Source organism: Xenopus tropicalis, chromosome 6 (assembly GCF_000004195.4).
Source record: "Xenopus tropicalis strain Nigerian chromosome 6, UCB_Xtro_10.0, whole genome shotgun sequence".
Lineage (NCBI taxonomy): Eukaryota > Metazoa > Chordata > Amphibia > Anura > Pipidae > Xenopus > Xenopus tropicalis.
This window is the reverse complement of record NC_030682.2, coordinates 105870090-105887494: the sequence shown is the minus strand read 5'-3', so window position 1 is coordinate 105887494 and position 17405 is coordinate 105870090. Positions and strand designations below refer to the sequence as shown.

Below are 17405 nucleotides of genomic sequence, written 5' to 3'. Positions count from 1 at the left end.
TTACCGCTAACAAGATATTTTGCAACATGAATAAAGTTTTTTTTAGCATTATAATACCCAATTCCTTCTATTTATATGATAAGTAAGGATTCTTTGGGGCACATTTACTTACTCACGAACGGGCCGAATGCGTCCGATTGCGTTTTTTTCGTAATGATCAGTATTTGGCGATTTTTCAGAAAATTGACGTGACTTTTTCATTGCCATTCCGAATGTTGCGCAAAATCTGGCGATTTTTTCGTAGCGTTACTACTTGCGCGAAAAGTCGCAACTTTTTCGTAGCCTTCGCGCCGAGTACGAAAGATTTGGATTCATTCAAGCTTCAGTATGGTGACTTTTCTTGGGCCAGGTTGGAGCTGCAGGGTGCCATTGAGTCCTATGGGAGGCTTCCAAAATCATGCTAAGTCTGAAAGTTTCGCCCGCCGCTTACGAGCGCTCAATACGAAAAAGTCACGACAAGATACGAACGCATCGCAATGGCTACGAAACACTCGCGTTTTTTCGTGCAAATCGTATTGGTAACGAAAAAGTCGCGACAATTTCCGAAAAGTCGTAAATGCACCGAAAATATCGAAAAAAATACGAAAAAGTCGCAAAATGTTCGTTTTCCAATCGGAATTTTTCCGATTCGGATTCGTGGGTTAGTAAATGTGCCCCTTTTTCTTTGCACAAAAATAATTGTGGATCCTTGCCCTCATTGATCCTTAGCCAGGCTGGATATTATAGTTCTGAGCTGGAGAGGCACTCGGCACATTCAAAGGGTGGCAAAAATTAAGACCAACTGCAAAAATGACCACCAGGCAATAGTAGCTAGCTCTATCTAGTGTCTATATGAAAATATTAGCAGACTTACCAGTAAATCTCAATTAGCAGTAGGGTCAAGAATGGGTCCCCGTACAAGAGAAAATAACCTGGTGATCCCCAACCAGTGACTCAGGGGCAACATGTTGCTCCCCAACCCCTTGGATGTTGCTTTCAGTGCCCCCAAACCAGGTATTTATTTTTGAATTCCTGACTTGGGGGCAAGTTTTGGTTGAATACAAACAAGATTTACTGCCAAATAAAGCCCCCTGTAAGCTGATAGTGTGCATAGAGGCTGCCTAATAGCCAATCTAAGCCCTTATTTGACACCTCCATGAACTTCTATGGTGCTTGTGTTGCTTTCCAAGTCTTTTTACATTTGACTGTGGCTCATGAGTAACAAAGGTTACTCTGCATTAACCAATGCATATAATCCAGTATTTTAGTTTCACAATGCTAGTATGACTAAATTTTGATCACTACATTTTGATCATTATAGATCAAGCTGAACCAAATAGGAATACTTTATATATTTAAAGGATAGCTAAACCCCCAAACAATGTAAGCCTCTATAAAAGATCCCTTAAAAAAAAAACTAATAAAATATCCCAAACACAGTTTATAAGTAACATTGTACAGTCCGCATTACATTTAAATGAAAACAAGGTTTAAAGAAATGAAAGACTAAAGTCATTGTTGGCCCCTGTGGGGAGGGCTCTTGTAGCACTTGCTGGACTCTCTCTTTTAATAGGAAAGTGTTTACCAGTTTGTATGTTTATTATGTTATTTGTATGTTTTTTTGTTTAATATTAGAGGAAGGCCTTTCCCTCCCGCAGCCTGGATAGAATATCTTGCAGACTAAGAGACTGAAGGCCTAAATAACTATAAGAAATAAGCATTGTGTGTTATCCCGTGAAACTGACCCTACAATATTATAGATTCTGCTATTGCCATCAGCGTTAGAGGCAGCCCTGTGTAACACATTTATGAGAGTGTTGAAGGGAAAACGCTTTCTCACATGCCAATCTTTCAGCCAGCGACGTTTTTATGGAAGAAAACAAAACTTCTGGTGAATCCACATGTGCTTTAATGTGAGACTTCTCTCAGCAGCTAATCATATTGCTGCCTTTCATATAGGGATACTTATTCCAGTTATTTTTCATTTCTTTAGAAATCTCCAAGATCAAATTGCAGCTTCAAGCTCTTCATCTATTAATCATGCTGCTGCCAGATGCCAACAGAGATACTGCCAAGGTAAATGAAATTAGAAGCAATATCACTAAATATTCGTCAGCCTTGCCTCGAGGATTCTCTGAAACTTTCATACTGACTTAAATATTTGTTTTAGTTGCACTGACTTACAGAAGACATGGTAATGCTAGAGGAGTATTTTAAAATAAGATTGTTATTACCCCACCCCCCAATTAATTGTTTTATTTAATAGTGGTCTGCCATACATATAAGGAGTAGGCTTAAAGGGACAGTTTTCTATTTTAAGTTTTAAAATGATTTAGTTTAATTTTGCGCAGTGATATTCCGTAGGGACAGCTCAGTATGTTGGTTTCCCACTCTCTAAACAGTTACCATTTGATACATTAGTTACGTCACACACAACTTAAGCTTGTTGAAGTAAACATAATTACAAGCAACTTTGCAATATACATCAATTAAAAAATATGCAGCCTTTCCATGATATTTAATGTAATAATATGGTTTCAAATAAAATGTCAACAGTAGTTGACTGTCCTCAGCCTGACTTCAGCCTGCATCCTCCAAACCTCACAATCCCCTGCACACGTGCTGTCAATAAGAAAAGGAACATCAGAGTGCAATGCATTGTGGGTTATGTAGTTCTTTCATGCTGTCTGTAAGCTGTGGAGAAGTTGTTACAATTTTTAACATCGATTTTTTAGTCCCTCCTCCCCTGGCAGGATTTCAAATGATGCAGAAAAGAAAGAGCTAATTTGCAGCTGGCTATCAGCATATAAAAATGATATTTATTCATACTTACAAAGGAACAGAAAGGGTTTATGTTTACAAATGTTGGTTTAGAAGCTGGAGATCCCCTTTAATACAACAGCAACTACCATAGCAATACAGCAGTTGCTCTATTACAGACTTTATTAAATTTCAATAGGAGCTAAGGCTGCTCCTGAGAAATATGTTAACACATTGGTAACACTGAACTGCTGCTGAGAAGCATAAGAGAGAGGAAATGAAGCTCATTATTAAATACTCCACTGTAAAGACTGAAAATATTTTACCCTTATCTAGGCTACAATATAGACAAATGATTCCTTTTTCACTTTGATTTGATAAAAAAAATTCCTGAAGCAAAAATGATATAACATATTCTTCACTGAAATCAGTCAGCAGGTTAACAAACCTGGATCTACATAAGGGCAAAGAGTGAGCCTTGTTGTGCCTGCGGAACAAAAGATGTCTTTGTATATTTCTCCTAGAAAATGTATTTGCTTTTGTTTTTATTTTTGTGTGATTTGTTTTTCTTTCTCACGGAGAGCTCTGTCCTTATACGACCTTATATTATTATATTCTAGAGAACCCTCTGTTAGTGATCACACTTGTTGTTCATAAATTACTGCAGTAATTCAAGTGGAATCCTTGCTAAAAATCATGGGGTTGGCACAAAATTAAATGTTATGTGATGAAATAATCCTTTTAATGGGCCAGGGCACTGAAGGGGAGTAGTAGAATTTATATTACAATATACAAATAAGAATGAACTAATGAATAAGTTGAACTAATAAGAGGTTTCATGTCATAGACATTCATTAAGCTCTTTCTTGGGACTATGCCCACCAAAAATAGCCCTTTGTGCCCTTGTAAAGTGTAGTAATGCTCCTTAAAAGCTCTTTTTCTAAAGAGAAAACAGCCTGTTAGAATTTGTTATATAGAATCCCAGGGGCTGGAAAGTTAGAGTATATTATATAGAATCCCTATGGCTGGAAAGTTAGAGTATATTATATAGAATCCCAGTGGTTGAAAGTCAGAGTATATTATATAGAATCCCTATGGCTGGAAAGTTAGAGTATATTATATAGAATCCCAGTGGCTGAAAAGTCAGAGTATATTATATAGAATCCCTATGGCTGGAAAGTTAGAGTATATTATATAGAATCCCAGTGGTTGAAAAGTTAGAGTATATTATATAGAATCCCAGGGGCTGGAAAGTTACAGTATATTATATAGAATCCCAGGGGCTGGAAAGTTACAGTATATTATATAGAATCCCAGGGGCTGGAAAGTTACAGTATATTATATAGAATCCCTTTAGCTGGAGGACACCAAGAAAGTTTAGACTTTCCAAGGCCTTATTATTGAACTAAGCAGAAAGCAGCGCTGGATGTGACTGATAGTAAAGTAGATTCTAGAAACACTCCCAAGCCTTACACAATGTAGCAAGTTTAGCTGTACGAAGCAACTAGCAAGATGATTAAATCTGGTTAAGCTTTCCAAACTAGAAAACAATATATCGAGTGGCTGCGTGCACACTGCAGAGAGGGGAAGCATGCAGTCGCTAATGCTGCTTGTTGGACGGCAGGCTTGGTTATACACTGGAGATACAAGCACAGTATCAGGGTTAAGACAGAGCAGAGACTAGGTACAGGCTGGGTCATACACAGGAAAACAAAGCAATTAACTAATAAATTTGGCAGCAACAGAGTCAGAACATGAGCTGAATAATATGCCAAGATCACTAACTTGGTACCAAGGATTCCAGGGTCACCCTTTCTGTCTGACTTTGAATTGCAGGTCTAGCACTACAAGCACTACCTGTTTGCTCAATAAATATTTGGCACAGGAAGGAACTTTAAAAAGCCTCCTGTAGCAGCTGGTTCTTTAAGACAAAAATGCCCAAAACTGCATTGCATACTGAAGGTGAGGCCTTACCAACAGGGCCTATAAAGAGCCAAGATATGTTTACAATTGTCAAGTTATTGCCCTTTTTTAAATAAGACAGGGCTCTATTTGCTTTAGTAGCCACTCACTGACTATACCTGTATTCTTGTACTAATCTAAGGGAGAGCCCAGACAATAGGTAGAAACTTGAAGGGGGGCTTGGACTAAATACGTCTGACTGCATTAGCAGTGAGAGAGTCAGTAAAGCCCTGCCATAAGGCTGCTTGGATGCAGAAAGCAAAGCCTTTTTGAAGAAATTAATATCACGTAGTAGAGAAGACCTGAACACATATATTAAGTAGTAGCGGTGGAAGAATAGACTAAATAACAAAAGTTATAGATTGAGCAGATTTAAATATAAATTGGTAAGAAGGTATTGTGAAGTAAGGAGGAGAAGGAATACAGTAGAGAAAGGAATGAAACAAACAGGCTTACATGGGGTGATGGGCACTTCATCACTTATGTCATAAAATGAAACTTAGGGAGTTCTCTTTCCATTGACAAACCAACTTCTTTTTTTTGTAGGCTTTGTTAAATTTCCTGAAAAAGGTGGTTTCAAATGAGGAAAAGAACAAGATGAGTCTGTGGAACGTGTCTATGATCCTCGCACCAAACCTGTTCATCTGCAAACGCAAAAGTACAAACAAGGAGGAAATGAAAGCAGCCGCGTCCACAGCCCATATTGTTCGGCTTTTAATTAGGTACCAGGACATCTTGTGGACGGTAAGATAAGATGGGTTTCAACCTGTTGCAATATGTACCTAAGTAACAAACTTAAAGTAAAACCCAGGTTGTTTGTAAATTGTGTCCATGTTCCCCACAGCTGATGTACGTGGGAATACAGTCACTCGCAGTTATTAATATGATCAGCCGCACAAAATACATGAGCTCCAGGGGGGAGGTGGGAACAAGTTATTTATGTGAAGACATTGCTTTTGTTGTTATAATTCGTTTTGTAGGACCTGCTTATATTTCCTTTGTCAATGTTTGCCAATGAAACCACAGTGTAGTAGTTGTTTCTGGAGTCTTTGATTGAATGGAAGGTAGGAGAGGAATGTCGATAGCTGTAGTACTGTACTGATAAATCCATGTCTGTTCACAGATTTTATTACCCAAAGCGACAGTTTAGGGTAGGGCAGGAAACACATTTGCCCTCAGAATATTTGTGGTTATTTGGTAGTTTGTTTTGTGGTTATATGTTATTTTTTTGTGGTTTTGTGTTAGATCTATTGCTGTGCAAATCAACCTGCATTGTACATATCCTACCCACAATTGGTAGATAAATCCATGCCAAGGATGTTATTAATGTTTTACCCCTTTCACATCAGTTTGTACCATACAATTGTACCCTACTGTGCATATATATAAACAAGTAAATATATATTTGTGGGTTATGTGACAAAGGGGTCCAGATATATTTAGTAACCAATCAGCAGGTACCATTTCCTTTTTGTTCAAAAGCAAACATTTTATAGGCTGCCTATGGGTTACTGCACATGGGTGCCTTGGGAAAAGGTTCTAAGACAGAGATGACGTGTGTCCTTTGCTTTGCCGAAGCACTGCTAAAAAAAATCTTCCTTCTTTGCCAGGGACAACTATCCAATCAGATTTACTTACTTAATTTTCTCTTCTTTTAATATAGGTTCCTTCTTTTCTAATCTCACAAGTAAGGAAAATGAATGAGGCAGCTTTGATTAACAATAAAAGGCAGCTGATTTTTGATAAGAGCGTAAGGAGGTTATTACGAAGGAAAACCATGGAGCGAGAAAGACCTGAAAGGAGAGAGGTAATAACATTTATTTTTTTAAAAAGACTTTTTTAAAAAAAAAAAAAGTTAAGCTAACATCATGGATCTATTAACATTAACACACATTTGTCACACCTTCCACCCTCACCTAAAGGGATTTACTGACCTCCAATTTCTTTCCTCCGGTGATTGTTTTACCGGTCGCTCTCTTACTCCCATCATTCTCTTGTGGGTTTCTACCATCCATGACTTGAATTGATTGATAGTTTAATCATCTGCCTCTATATGAAGCACCAATCACATTTAGTTACATGCATTCTAAAGAAAAACACAGTTAATTATTCTGAAAAATAGACATGTGTTTGTCTAGCTCAACCAAAAGAAGAATGGTATCAGTAATAAGGATAAGTAAAAAACACTCTTTGAGGGGCCAATTTTTATAAACCACCCCAAGCTTAAAGTTGCCAATCCCTTACTTGGGCATCTGTGCCTCTTCTTTAAAAAAAATAATCGAACTTGGGGTACTTCTTTTCATACTTGCAGGTGTTCCTCGTGGCTGGATGTGAAGCAGTGGCCTAACTTGATAGTCCTGCTCCCCCCCCCCCCCACTCAAAAAAAAACTTTGGGGGGTGGGGCACAGCATGAACTGTTGCTCCTCCCATGCTAGTCTTTTGTGTCCATCCCAAGCTGCTACAAAGAGACACAAGACATTAGCACCAACACAAAGAATTTGCACCAACATGCTGTTTTACAAAGTCATATTCTTTATACAACAGATATTGCATTGCACTTTGTAACTGAACACAGAAAATTTTCAACTTAAAAAAGTAATAAATCATTTACAAGGAGAAAAATGCTCATATTTTATCCTTTAGGGCACTTATTCCATTCCCCCACACATGTAGTCTGTATCACGAGATAATTCACATATATAGATACCAATTGCTGACAATCATTGCTAACAAACGGCTGAGTCTGGAAGTAAATCTAAATGAATAAATTGATGACAGAAGAACTGACTGTTATACAATATATAACAAGGTCCAGAAGAGCATGAGGAATGACATTGCTGTCAGCCTGTAATTGGAAGGTGATGATGCTGTGCAGGCCAGATGCAGTCTTAGTTCCCTGGATATATTCCTGAACAGATCATTGAATTTTCCATTATCTACACAGTTTTATGTTTTCATTAAATTCACTTACACATATTCCATGCTAGTAAAGAAATACCAATGACACAATGTTTTCAGAATATTTATATATTAATAAATACATATTGAATTAGATAAATAGATTTCCAATTAGCTAATGCTGTAAATGAAGAATCTCTGACACTGGCATGCTGGTACTTCTGTGTCAGGGATAAACAGTGTATTTATTCCATGATTGTGCTTGGTGGTAATTTATAAGGAAAACAACTGGGCGTTATATAGCTATTTATTTTACACCAGTTTTTATGCCATTTTATGGTGTTAAATATATTATCAGATATACCCCTAAATGTACTTTTCCTCTAGACTTTAGGGATTATTTACCAAGTGCAGGGTGCAAAGTGCAAAAAGGGCACAAACTGCCATGTTTTTTCCACACTTACCCTGACCTGAACTTTGCTGAATTGCACACTTGTACTGTGGTCTGCAATTTCCCTAACGACCACAGGTTTCCATGAATACAGTGCTGCCTTTGTTTGGAAGCACTTTATTCATTGTTATAACGGTGCTGGCCCCTCCCCTGTGATGGCTTACCATACCCATATATATACATAGAGAGGAGCTGGGTCATTTCATACAGTAGAAGAGAACTTCAGTCTGGGTTGGGTTCAGGGTGAAAAATCTTTTACCCACTAGGAGCAATGCTCATTGAGCAAGGAGTGACAAGTATAAAGTGGTGAGTGGGAAAAAGCTGAAAATGAGTGAAGGAATGTAAGCGATATTTAGGGGAAAAGTGGCTGCCTCTTATTCCTTGGCATGTATAAGGAATGGATTTTCATTATATAATAACTATATTAATAACACATGGTTTGGCAGCAAGCTCTACTGGAACTAGGGATTGATCTATATGGGCATCTTCTTCCTCATCTTAAGTGTAAATGCATTAGTCTTGTTTGTTAAATAGGAATGTTGATGTGAGTGTGTTTAATACCTGGGTGCAGAGATTTATTGGATATATGCCAATTAACTGAAAATGTTAGATGAAGTCAAACTGTAAGATTGATTTACATTGTTTTTTTTGTTGCTGTCCATCAAGAAGAATGCTGTCTCTTTGCTGTAGCGCAAGTTATCTATACTTTGCCTTATGAATGCATCACTGCTAGAATGGTATTGCCCTAATAACCCGGAGAGCCCCACCAATCAGGGGAATGTCAGTAACAATGCACAATGACACATTTGGGCTTTATATATAAGGAATTTGCCTCTCTTTATTGCTATCACCTCTAGCAATGAAACCTGGAGGTTATTCATCTACACATATTTTGTAAATACTAAGGAAATGAAGACATTGCTTTTATATTTGTGTGACTAGTAACTTTCTTACAGTGATGAAGTTATAAATATCTCAAAATAGTATCTTTGTGTTTTTTGCTTTGTTTAATCAATTCACCATTATTTCATTTAAAGTCGTGCTGTGCGTACCCATATCTATATCTTATATATTCTGAGGTTTGTTAACATAATGTGCATATCTAGAGCTACCACTTCCCGTCTTTTGTCTGCCAGCAGCTAAAAGTTATTTTTCTACTGATATTTCTGTACCTTTTTCCATTATCCTTGATAATCCCAAGTAAATGGAACATTTCCTGAGGTATGTGAGCCACCATGGGCTCTGATAGCCGCTTTTGGTTTGTATTTCAGCACTGTGACGTACCTGAAGGGGTGATAAGAGTTTATGCTCCGCTGCACTCAAAGGTTTCCATGGCAATCCAGCTGAACAGTCGCACGAAAGCCAAAGACATTCTGGCACGATTTCACTGTGAAAACAGGTATAAAGAGTTGAATTTAGATATTCTTTAGTTTTTTTTCTAGATTCATATAAAATTAATAAATTCATAGTACAGGTATAGGATCTATTAGATCAATTATCTGGAATGCTTGGGGCCTTGGCTTTTCGTAATAGGAGATCTTTCCATAGTTTGGATTACCACCTTAAGCCTGCTAATAATCATTTAATTATTAGATAAACCCAATAGGATTGTTTTGCCACAATTATAGAGTCATGCAGCTTAGTTACCATCAAGTACAAGGTAGTGGTTCATTATTACAGAGAAAAGGAAAATCATTAACAAAAATAATTATTTGCTTAAAATGGACTAAAAGCTCCATATTTTGGAGCTTTGTGTAGGTTTCTGTATTCATTTTTGGCTTGTTTTCTTGTATTAGCCACGGAACATCAGACAACGTGAGAATACACAACCAAAGCTTATATGAAATTGGAGGAAACATAGGCAAGTATGATATACTATGATATTCATGTTTACATTATTTTGTGCTTAGATTGTTAAAATTGTCCATTATTTTGTTTGTTCAAATACACAGAATTTGTGAAACCAGAGGCACTTTTAAATGAAAATTGTAGCTTCACAGAGTGATAGTTTGTTGCCAGCCAGGGTCAGTGACCCCTATGTGAAAGCTGAAAAGAAGTGGAAGACAAAAACTATAACAAATAAAAACCAATAGGACATTCTGTAACGTACAAAACGTTAACAATTAACACCTATATAAAACATTATCTGTGCATTGGTAATCTAATTATCTACCTCACTCTTTCCCTGTATTGCCAGGCAGCCCAAGGAAACAATACTTTGCTTGAAAACACCAGGTTATCAGCACTGGGAAATAAAGTCAGACCCCGTGCTGTTTTTCTTTCAGCTGAATCAGAAATGACTGTGCCTTTTGTTATGGGATACCAAAACCTCTGTAGTAACATTTGCACCTATTGCAGTGACCCAAAGGATAATAAGACTTATGCCTTCAGGCCTTGGGTTTATTGCAGAATACTGCGTGGCAGTCATTGCTCATATCAGTTGCTGTGATGATACTGATGCCAGAGGTGTACATTTATATTGTTTGTTTGTTTATCTTTTGTGAGTTGCTATGGAATTTTTAGTGACCAAAGCTTAGATCTGGTAATCGAAGCTACAGTACGATGTGCCCTTACTCACTTCATGTCATGCAGTGTCCCTTTTATTCTGCTTGTGTATGTATGTGTGTGTGTGTGTATGTATGTGTTGTGTGCATGTGTGCATGTGTGTGCGTGTGCCTGTGCATTTGTGTGTGCATTTGTGTATGCGTGTGTGCATGTGTGTGTGTGTGTGCGTGTGCATTTGCGTGTGCATGTGTGTGTGTATGTGCATGTGTGTATGTGTGTGTGCATGTGGGTGTTGTGTGTGCGTGTGTGCATGTGTGTATGCGTGTGTGCATGTGTGTGTGCGTGTGCATTTGTGTGTGCATGTGTGTGTGCATGTGTGTGTTGTGTGTGCGTGTGTGCATGTGTGTGTGCGTGTGTGCATGTGTGTATGCGTGTGTGCATGTGTGTGTGCATGTGTGTGCATGTGCGTGTGTGCATGTGTGTGTGCATGTGTGTATGCGTGTGTGCATGTGTGTGTGCATGTGTGTGCATGTGTGTATGCGTGTGCGCATGTGTGTGTGCATGTGTGTGCATGTGTGTATGCGTGTGCGCATGTGTGTGCATGTGCGTGTGTGTGCATGTGTGTATGCGTGTGTGCATGTGTGTATGTGTGTGCATGTGTGTGTGTGTGCGTGTGTGTGCATGTGTGTGTGCATGTGTGTGTGCATGTGTGTGTGTATGTGTGTGCATGTGTGTATGTGTGTGCATGTGTGTGTGCATGTGTGTGCATGTGTGTGTGCATGTGTGTGTGTATGTGTGTATGTGTGTGCATGTGTGTGTGCATGTGTGTGCATGTGTGTATGTGTGTGCATGTGTGTATGTGTGTGTGTGCGCGTGTGTGTGTGCTGTTTGTATAAAAGCAGCATTCAGACTTTTGGATCTCAACCAAACAAAGCTCCATAGTGAACAAAGATTTTCCAGTGTTTGTCTCTGAACATGAGACATGATAAATTGTTCCATAATTTTGCTGTTAATGTTACATCCTCTCCCTGTTTTTCTTCCCCTCTATCTCTCTGCATTTTATTATGTTAGCAAATTTTCTCGATGTTATTATTGAACCATATAATAACATTCTTATTGCAAGCAGTGCTTTACCTGTGTTTATAATCCATGTAATAGTGATAGAATTCTGCTAAGACCCTTCCCAAGAAGTATCCTATACACTTTCTATATACCTAGCTTTCAGGTATACATGTAGCACCCATGACATTTGACTCATTACTTATTACAAAAGAAGGCCTATAGAGCAAGTAGGGCAACTGTGGGCAGAAGGGGCCACAATGGGGTTATGAATCAGCCACCCCTGGCATGACATATTATGGTAGCTGGGGCTAGGGGTTGGCAGTGCGGAGCAGCAGGAGAACATAATTGTCTGGGTCTTACAGAAAGGAAGCGCAGGTTGGTTCCATCTCATAAGATGATGATGTGGGGTTAGCAGGGTAGCTTATCCTTGTAGGTTATGGCAGGGTTGGGGTTGGCAGGATTGCTGTTTCCCCAGTCAAAATTAGTTAACACTGCAGAGCTTTACTGCATTTTTAAGTTCTAATTTTCTATGGTTCATTGCCACCCTGCATGACATAAAGGGACATCATGTACTATATTGATGTAAATTTCCCTTAATATTCAGTTACACAAAAAAACATGGCAATTTACTGGGGTTGCCACCTTTAATGGGCAAAGAGGGCTGAGGTATAACTTTGGGGGACATTGCAGGCCAAAGCAATAGTCTACAAAATGCTAGAGCCAGATCATGCTGTTTTGTCCTGTTCATTGACCTCTATCATTTCTTTTAGGGGAACATTGCCTTGATCCTGACACCTATATTTTGGATGTGTATCACGTTAATCCTCATGCAGAATGGATGCTAAAGCCAAAATCCAGCTGAAGTTACTGAATGCCCAGGCTACTGGCACTTTATAGAATGATGGACTGAAGTGATCTATGGGAATTTATTACATCCAAGGTCTTTAATCATGGACTGAGCTGAAGATGGGGAAATATTACATAGGTACTACAGAAAGAACATATTAGGTCTGGCGAGAAAGACACATGACTTTGGAAGAAAGTTTTTTTCTAGTAATTATTTTTAATATAAACAAGATATTGCTAAGAAGAAAAACACTAATGGCAAACCGCCATTTTGCTGGAAACCTTTTGCAGAGCCCCATGTACAGGGTTCTACAAGTATTATTGCTGACTTATGGGTGGGTTGGCTCTTCTGGGCGCTTATTGCAGGACCTGGGAGGTGCAACTCTCTAACAAAGAGTGGGAGACAATGTCATTTTTGCTATTTTTAATGAAGAATGTGTGCAGTGACGTGAATGCCTTGGTGAGCATCAAAACCTGACGATAAAGAGAATGTGACGTTTGTACATTCGTTTGTACAGGAAACACTATGTTTGTACAGTTACTTTTTTTTACCTACGTGTACATATATGTATGTATTTTTAATGTTATGCTCTGCCAGTTACACTCATGTACTTCACCAAACCTTAATTTACTTCAGTATTCATGTTTAGAGGACGGGCATCCATATTGCACCAGTCCTGCCCTTTGCCAGGGTGTGAGCTAATGTTACAGAACAGATGTATAAGTCAGATTCCATTCATTAATACATCTATGCACAAACCAAAGACTCAATATCAAGAAGCACATTTTTATATGGACTTGTTAACTCCAGATAATTCATACGTGTAGGTATTTATTAACCAGCAAATACCCCTGAGGTAACAGAGAAGTGCAGAAAAATATTTATTTTACTCTTTTAAAGAGGATTCCAGTAACACATTAAAGTAGTGGCCCACAGATTAAAAGGGAGCCCATTGCTAGCGCTTAGATAAGCAGAAAACTGGAAACACAAGAGAGTGATCTTGTCTGGACATTAGGACTGAGTGCCAGCAGATCAGCTCACGGATGTTTAACCAGATTGGCTGCCAGGATAGTCTTTTAAACAAGTAGGTTTACCAGACTTGTGAGGTCAGATAGAAACAGAAGGTGCCTATTTGTGGTAGAACATTAGAGGTTTCATCAAAAACATTTTTGGTCTCATGTCCTGGGAATGCATCAGTGGTGCAGGCCACAATAGTGCATCTGTAGCTTGCACTGAAATTCTTAGGCTTCCATCACTAGAAGCAGCAAAATAGGTCAAGCCCTGTTTTTTGGCTTTCTTCATGCAAGGTTCAAAACGAGAAAGAAGGTTGAGATCAGTAAACTCAAGGGCAGTGTTGGACTGGCTCACCAGAGTTCCAGGAAAAATCATGCTGGGCCTAGCTGTCAGCGGGCTTTCCTTCTCAATAAGCCATTTGCCCTTGTGAGCCCTTTATCATGCCCATTCCTCATTTCTGTACAAGAATAAAGTAGAGAAATAGAATGAAGGGTAGATGATAGTATATAAAGAAAAGTGGGGACGAGAATTAAAAAGGTGAGTTTCGAGAGGAATAAAAATAGTTTGGAGAGTGGGCCTATGGTCTAACCTTTCTGGTGGCACCTGGAACCCTGATAGCGCTCAAAGGGGTTTTGTTCCACAAGGCAAAGTTGCAAATAACCATCTCTAATAGCATTATGTGCCGAATTTCCAGTTTATCCACCAGAAACTCATTTGTTTTATACAGAGAGTCCAATGTGGCCCCCACCATGTCTATGTCAAGTAGAACAGATAGACCCACACACAGCAAACACATCAGATGAGTTCCCTATACAATCTTTTACTTAGTACAGAAAGGCTTTTGGGATTTCATTCCCAGAGTTTTAGGTCAACAGTGTGGTTGATAAATGTCCCTTCATGTTATAAAATGCTAGAATTCCTCATTATAATATATTTACCTGACATCTGAGAAATATTACTACCCGGCACAGAGGCTTGAAATTAGTGCAGACGACTATTTTCATAGTCATTTGAATTACAGATACCCTTACTTGTGGCTACTTTGAATGCAACATGTCTCCAAGGCCAAGACAAAACCCATTTTTGTAGTATAGACATAGTAAAGTCATAGATCAAAAGCACATAGGACAATATATCTGCAGGGACAGTCTGTGGACAAGTACAAATGCAATGCAACAAAGAATGCAAAAGGGCAACTAACTGCATCTTAAACCTGTGTAACCTTAAAGGAAAACGATAGCTAAAGTGCATGTTGCTTCTGTAACCGAGTGCTTTGTAGCACACGTTTAAAAACCAAAAGCCTTTGCAAAATGAAAAATCTAATATCCCTACTCGCAAGCTACATAATCATTTCACGATTTGCTTGTGATCTCTATTTGGTACTGAGTTGGCTTTTGGGCTAAAAATGATTAACATGATTAGATGAACATTTATACTGTGTTACTCTGTTGTCTTGGGCAAACCACTTAATCTTGCTGCCTCTGGCACTGAAAAACTGACTGTAAGCTTCTAAGGTGAGAAGCTCATTGGGCTGGGTAACTGTATACAAAATTGTGTACAACTGCCAGTGTTCTAGATGAATGTATAGGGAGAGGAATAATGTACCTTCGGTTGTAAAACATAGGAGTATGAAAAGTCACCAGAGTTCCCTGACCATATAGGTATGAAATTGATCATCCAGAAACCTGGTACCCCAAAAAACTCTAAAATACTGGTTTGGACTGATTTGCTTTTTCTGTGTAATATGGAGAAAGTGCTTGTGTGAACAATGATATCTAGCCCTGTATAAATTCATAGTGATGGCAAAACAAATCCATACAATTCCAACAATTTTACAGTGTTTACGAGACTTATTTATTATTGATCAGCCATGTTTACTAATAAGTAACTAACTGTACCCATCATTTTGAATGAATTTTACAGGAAGAAATCATTCCTGCCAGGATAACAATGGTCCAAATCCTTATTCCTGTAACAATGACCAATTTCTGTGAGTGTTACTGCTCAATGTTGCAGCTGAATTGCACTGAGCACTAACACCCCATTGATCTGCTCAAAGCAGTCAAACAAATTACAAATTAACAGTTTTATCATCTTGGCTAAATGTGTATTTTTTACATTTTCTGGGGTATATGGTTAAATGTTTTTGTAGCCTTAAGGAATATCTGTAAAACCGTTCTGGATAACAGATCCCATACCTGTATCAAGGTGCAGCAGAGTATGTATTTCTTAACTGGCTGTGGAACACCTTGTGGCTTATAAAACCCTCATATTTTAGAACAGGTGTACACCATTTCTCATCATATCAAGTTTCAATGAGTGACGTAAAGAAATTGACCACTAAGTAGTGATTATAGTAAATAAAACCACTAAGTGTATAAAGGCAGAAGGTTGCAGCCTGAGTGTTTTTATACCAATCATGGAGCTCCTTATACTTTAGAGGAAGAGGGTTTTTTACCAGGCAGAAAGATCATGTGACACAGATGACATCACTAAGCTCCTGTTATAGCTGCTGACATCACAAAGCATCATTTAGAATGATCTGTTTTACAGGTTATATATGCCTTTTTGACTTATATAGCGAATAATGTACCCGCTTTTATAAAATATAAGGATATTATGAGTTCTATAACCATGTAAAGGCTGAAGGTTTTCATACAGCTCATGGAACTCCAAGTTGACCAATATCCTTATATTTTACAACATAGGGTACATTATTTACTATAATACACAAGTTTCACAGAAATGACATCACTATGCACCAATAACTGATGACATCAACAAGCACTGTTTATAAGGATATATTTTACAGGGTATTCATGGTTCTTGTGTATTATAGGGACATATTTAACTCTTCCTGCCAATATATGAAGACAATGCTACAAAACACTCTCCTACAGAAGAAGAAAATGTTTTTGAAACTATAGTATCCCAGATGCCAGATCAGCATTGTGCCTATGGCAAGAGACTGCCTTCAGATACTGGGAACTGCTAGTTCAGCGGCGAATACCTCTGGTGATGTGGGACTTGTTACTTTTTAAAAATATTCATTGGAACTTTTTTGTATTTTATTATTTTGTATGCGATTGTGTACCTCCTGGAATTACAATATTGGAAAGGAAGTGTGTGTCTGGCTCTTTCTCTTCTTTGCTGACATTCATACATGATAAGGTGCTATTTGCTCACACAAGCAGGAATATTTACATTGCAGATTCCTCCAGCGTTTAATCACTACCTAATATATTTCTGCGTGGCAGGAAAATCCATGGGAAAATGCTTCAGTTTGCAGTTTCTTTACAAAATAGTTTGACTAAAGTTGAATTTTATTTTCCCTGCAGCCAGCAAGTCCAAAATAATGATAACAGTAATACTGCTTTCTAAGCCTGCACAATCCTAAAGGAATATGTATTTCTCAATGTGGTTAAGTTCTATTTTATCTTTTGACAATTCCCAGTAAAACATATTTGAATAGTTTACTTCTACTTTCTTTCTCTGTGTAATTACGTTTATTAATTTGCAAGGAAGCTGCCATAGTGCTTTATCTCATAAGCAGACAGTATTCTTCTTTATTTTTTAATTGTTTTTAAAATAATTAACAGGGTCATGTAGCTGCCGAACTGTTGGGTTACTTTCCTTTTTATGAAATGTCAAAGCTAAAGATATGATTTCAAAACTGTTCCCTGCTTACTAAGGTAATAAATCCCCAGCAGCCATGGACAGCCTAAAAGTGAAGACCTAAGACCAACTGCAAACAGTCTTAAAATTCTGATGCCTACACCATACAGGTTATTTTAACTTCCCCATTGTGTAGTTTCCTTATATTGCTATCATCTATCCATCTATCATCTATTTATCTATCTATCTATCATCTATCTACAGGTATCTATCTATCTATCTATCATCTATCTATCTATCTATCTATCTATC

The 17405-nt window shown here is 38.1% G+C and overlaps 1 protein-coding gene across 4 annotated transcripts in view; it reads left to right on the top strand.

The window, feature by feature from the left end:
• Positions 1 to 16600, top strand: part of arhgap28 (Rho GTPase activating protein 28) — a 114083-nt gene extending 97483 nt beyond the window's left edge. For all 4 annotated transcript variants that reach the window (XM_031903842.1, XM_002938054.5, XM_031903841.1 and 1 more), the window contains exons 10-15: positions 1973 to 2055; positions 5248 to 5445; positions 6365 to 6508; positions 9322 to 9449; positions 9847 to 9911; positions 12388 to 16600. In XM_031903842.1, coding sequence (XP_031759702.1) covers positions 1973 to 2055; positions 5248 to 5445; positions 6365 to 6508; positions 9322 to 9449; positions 9847 to 9911; positions 12388 to 12479 — 710 coding nt within the window. In that variant the 3' untranslated portion in view covers positions 12480 to 16600. The remainder of the gene's footprint in view (positions 1 to 1972; positions 2056 to 5247; positions 5446 to 6364; positions 6509 to 9321; positions 9450 to 9846; positions 9912 to 12387) is intronic.
• Positions 16601 to 17405: the final 805 nt, after the last annotated feature.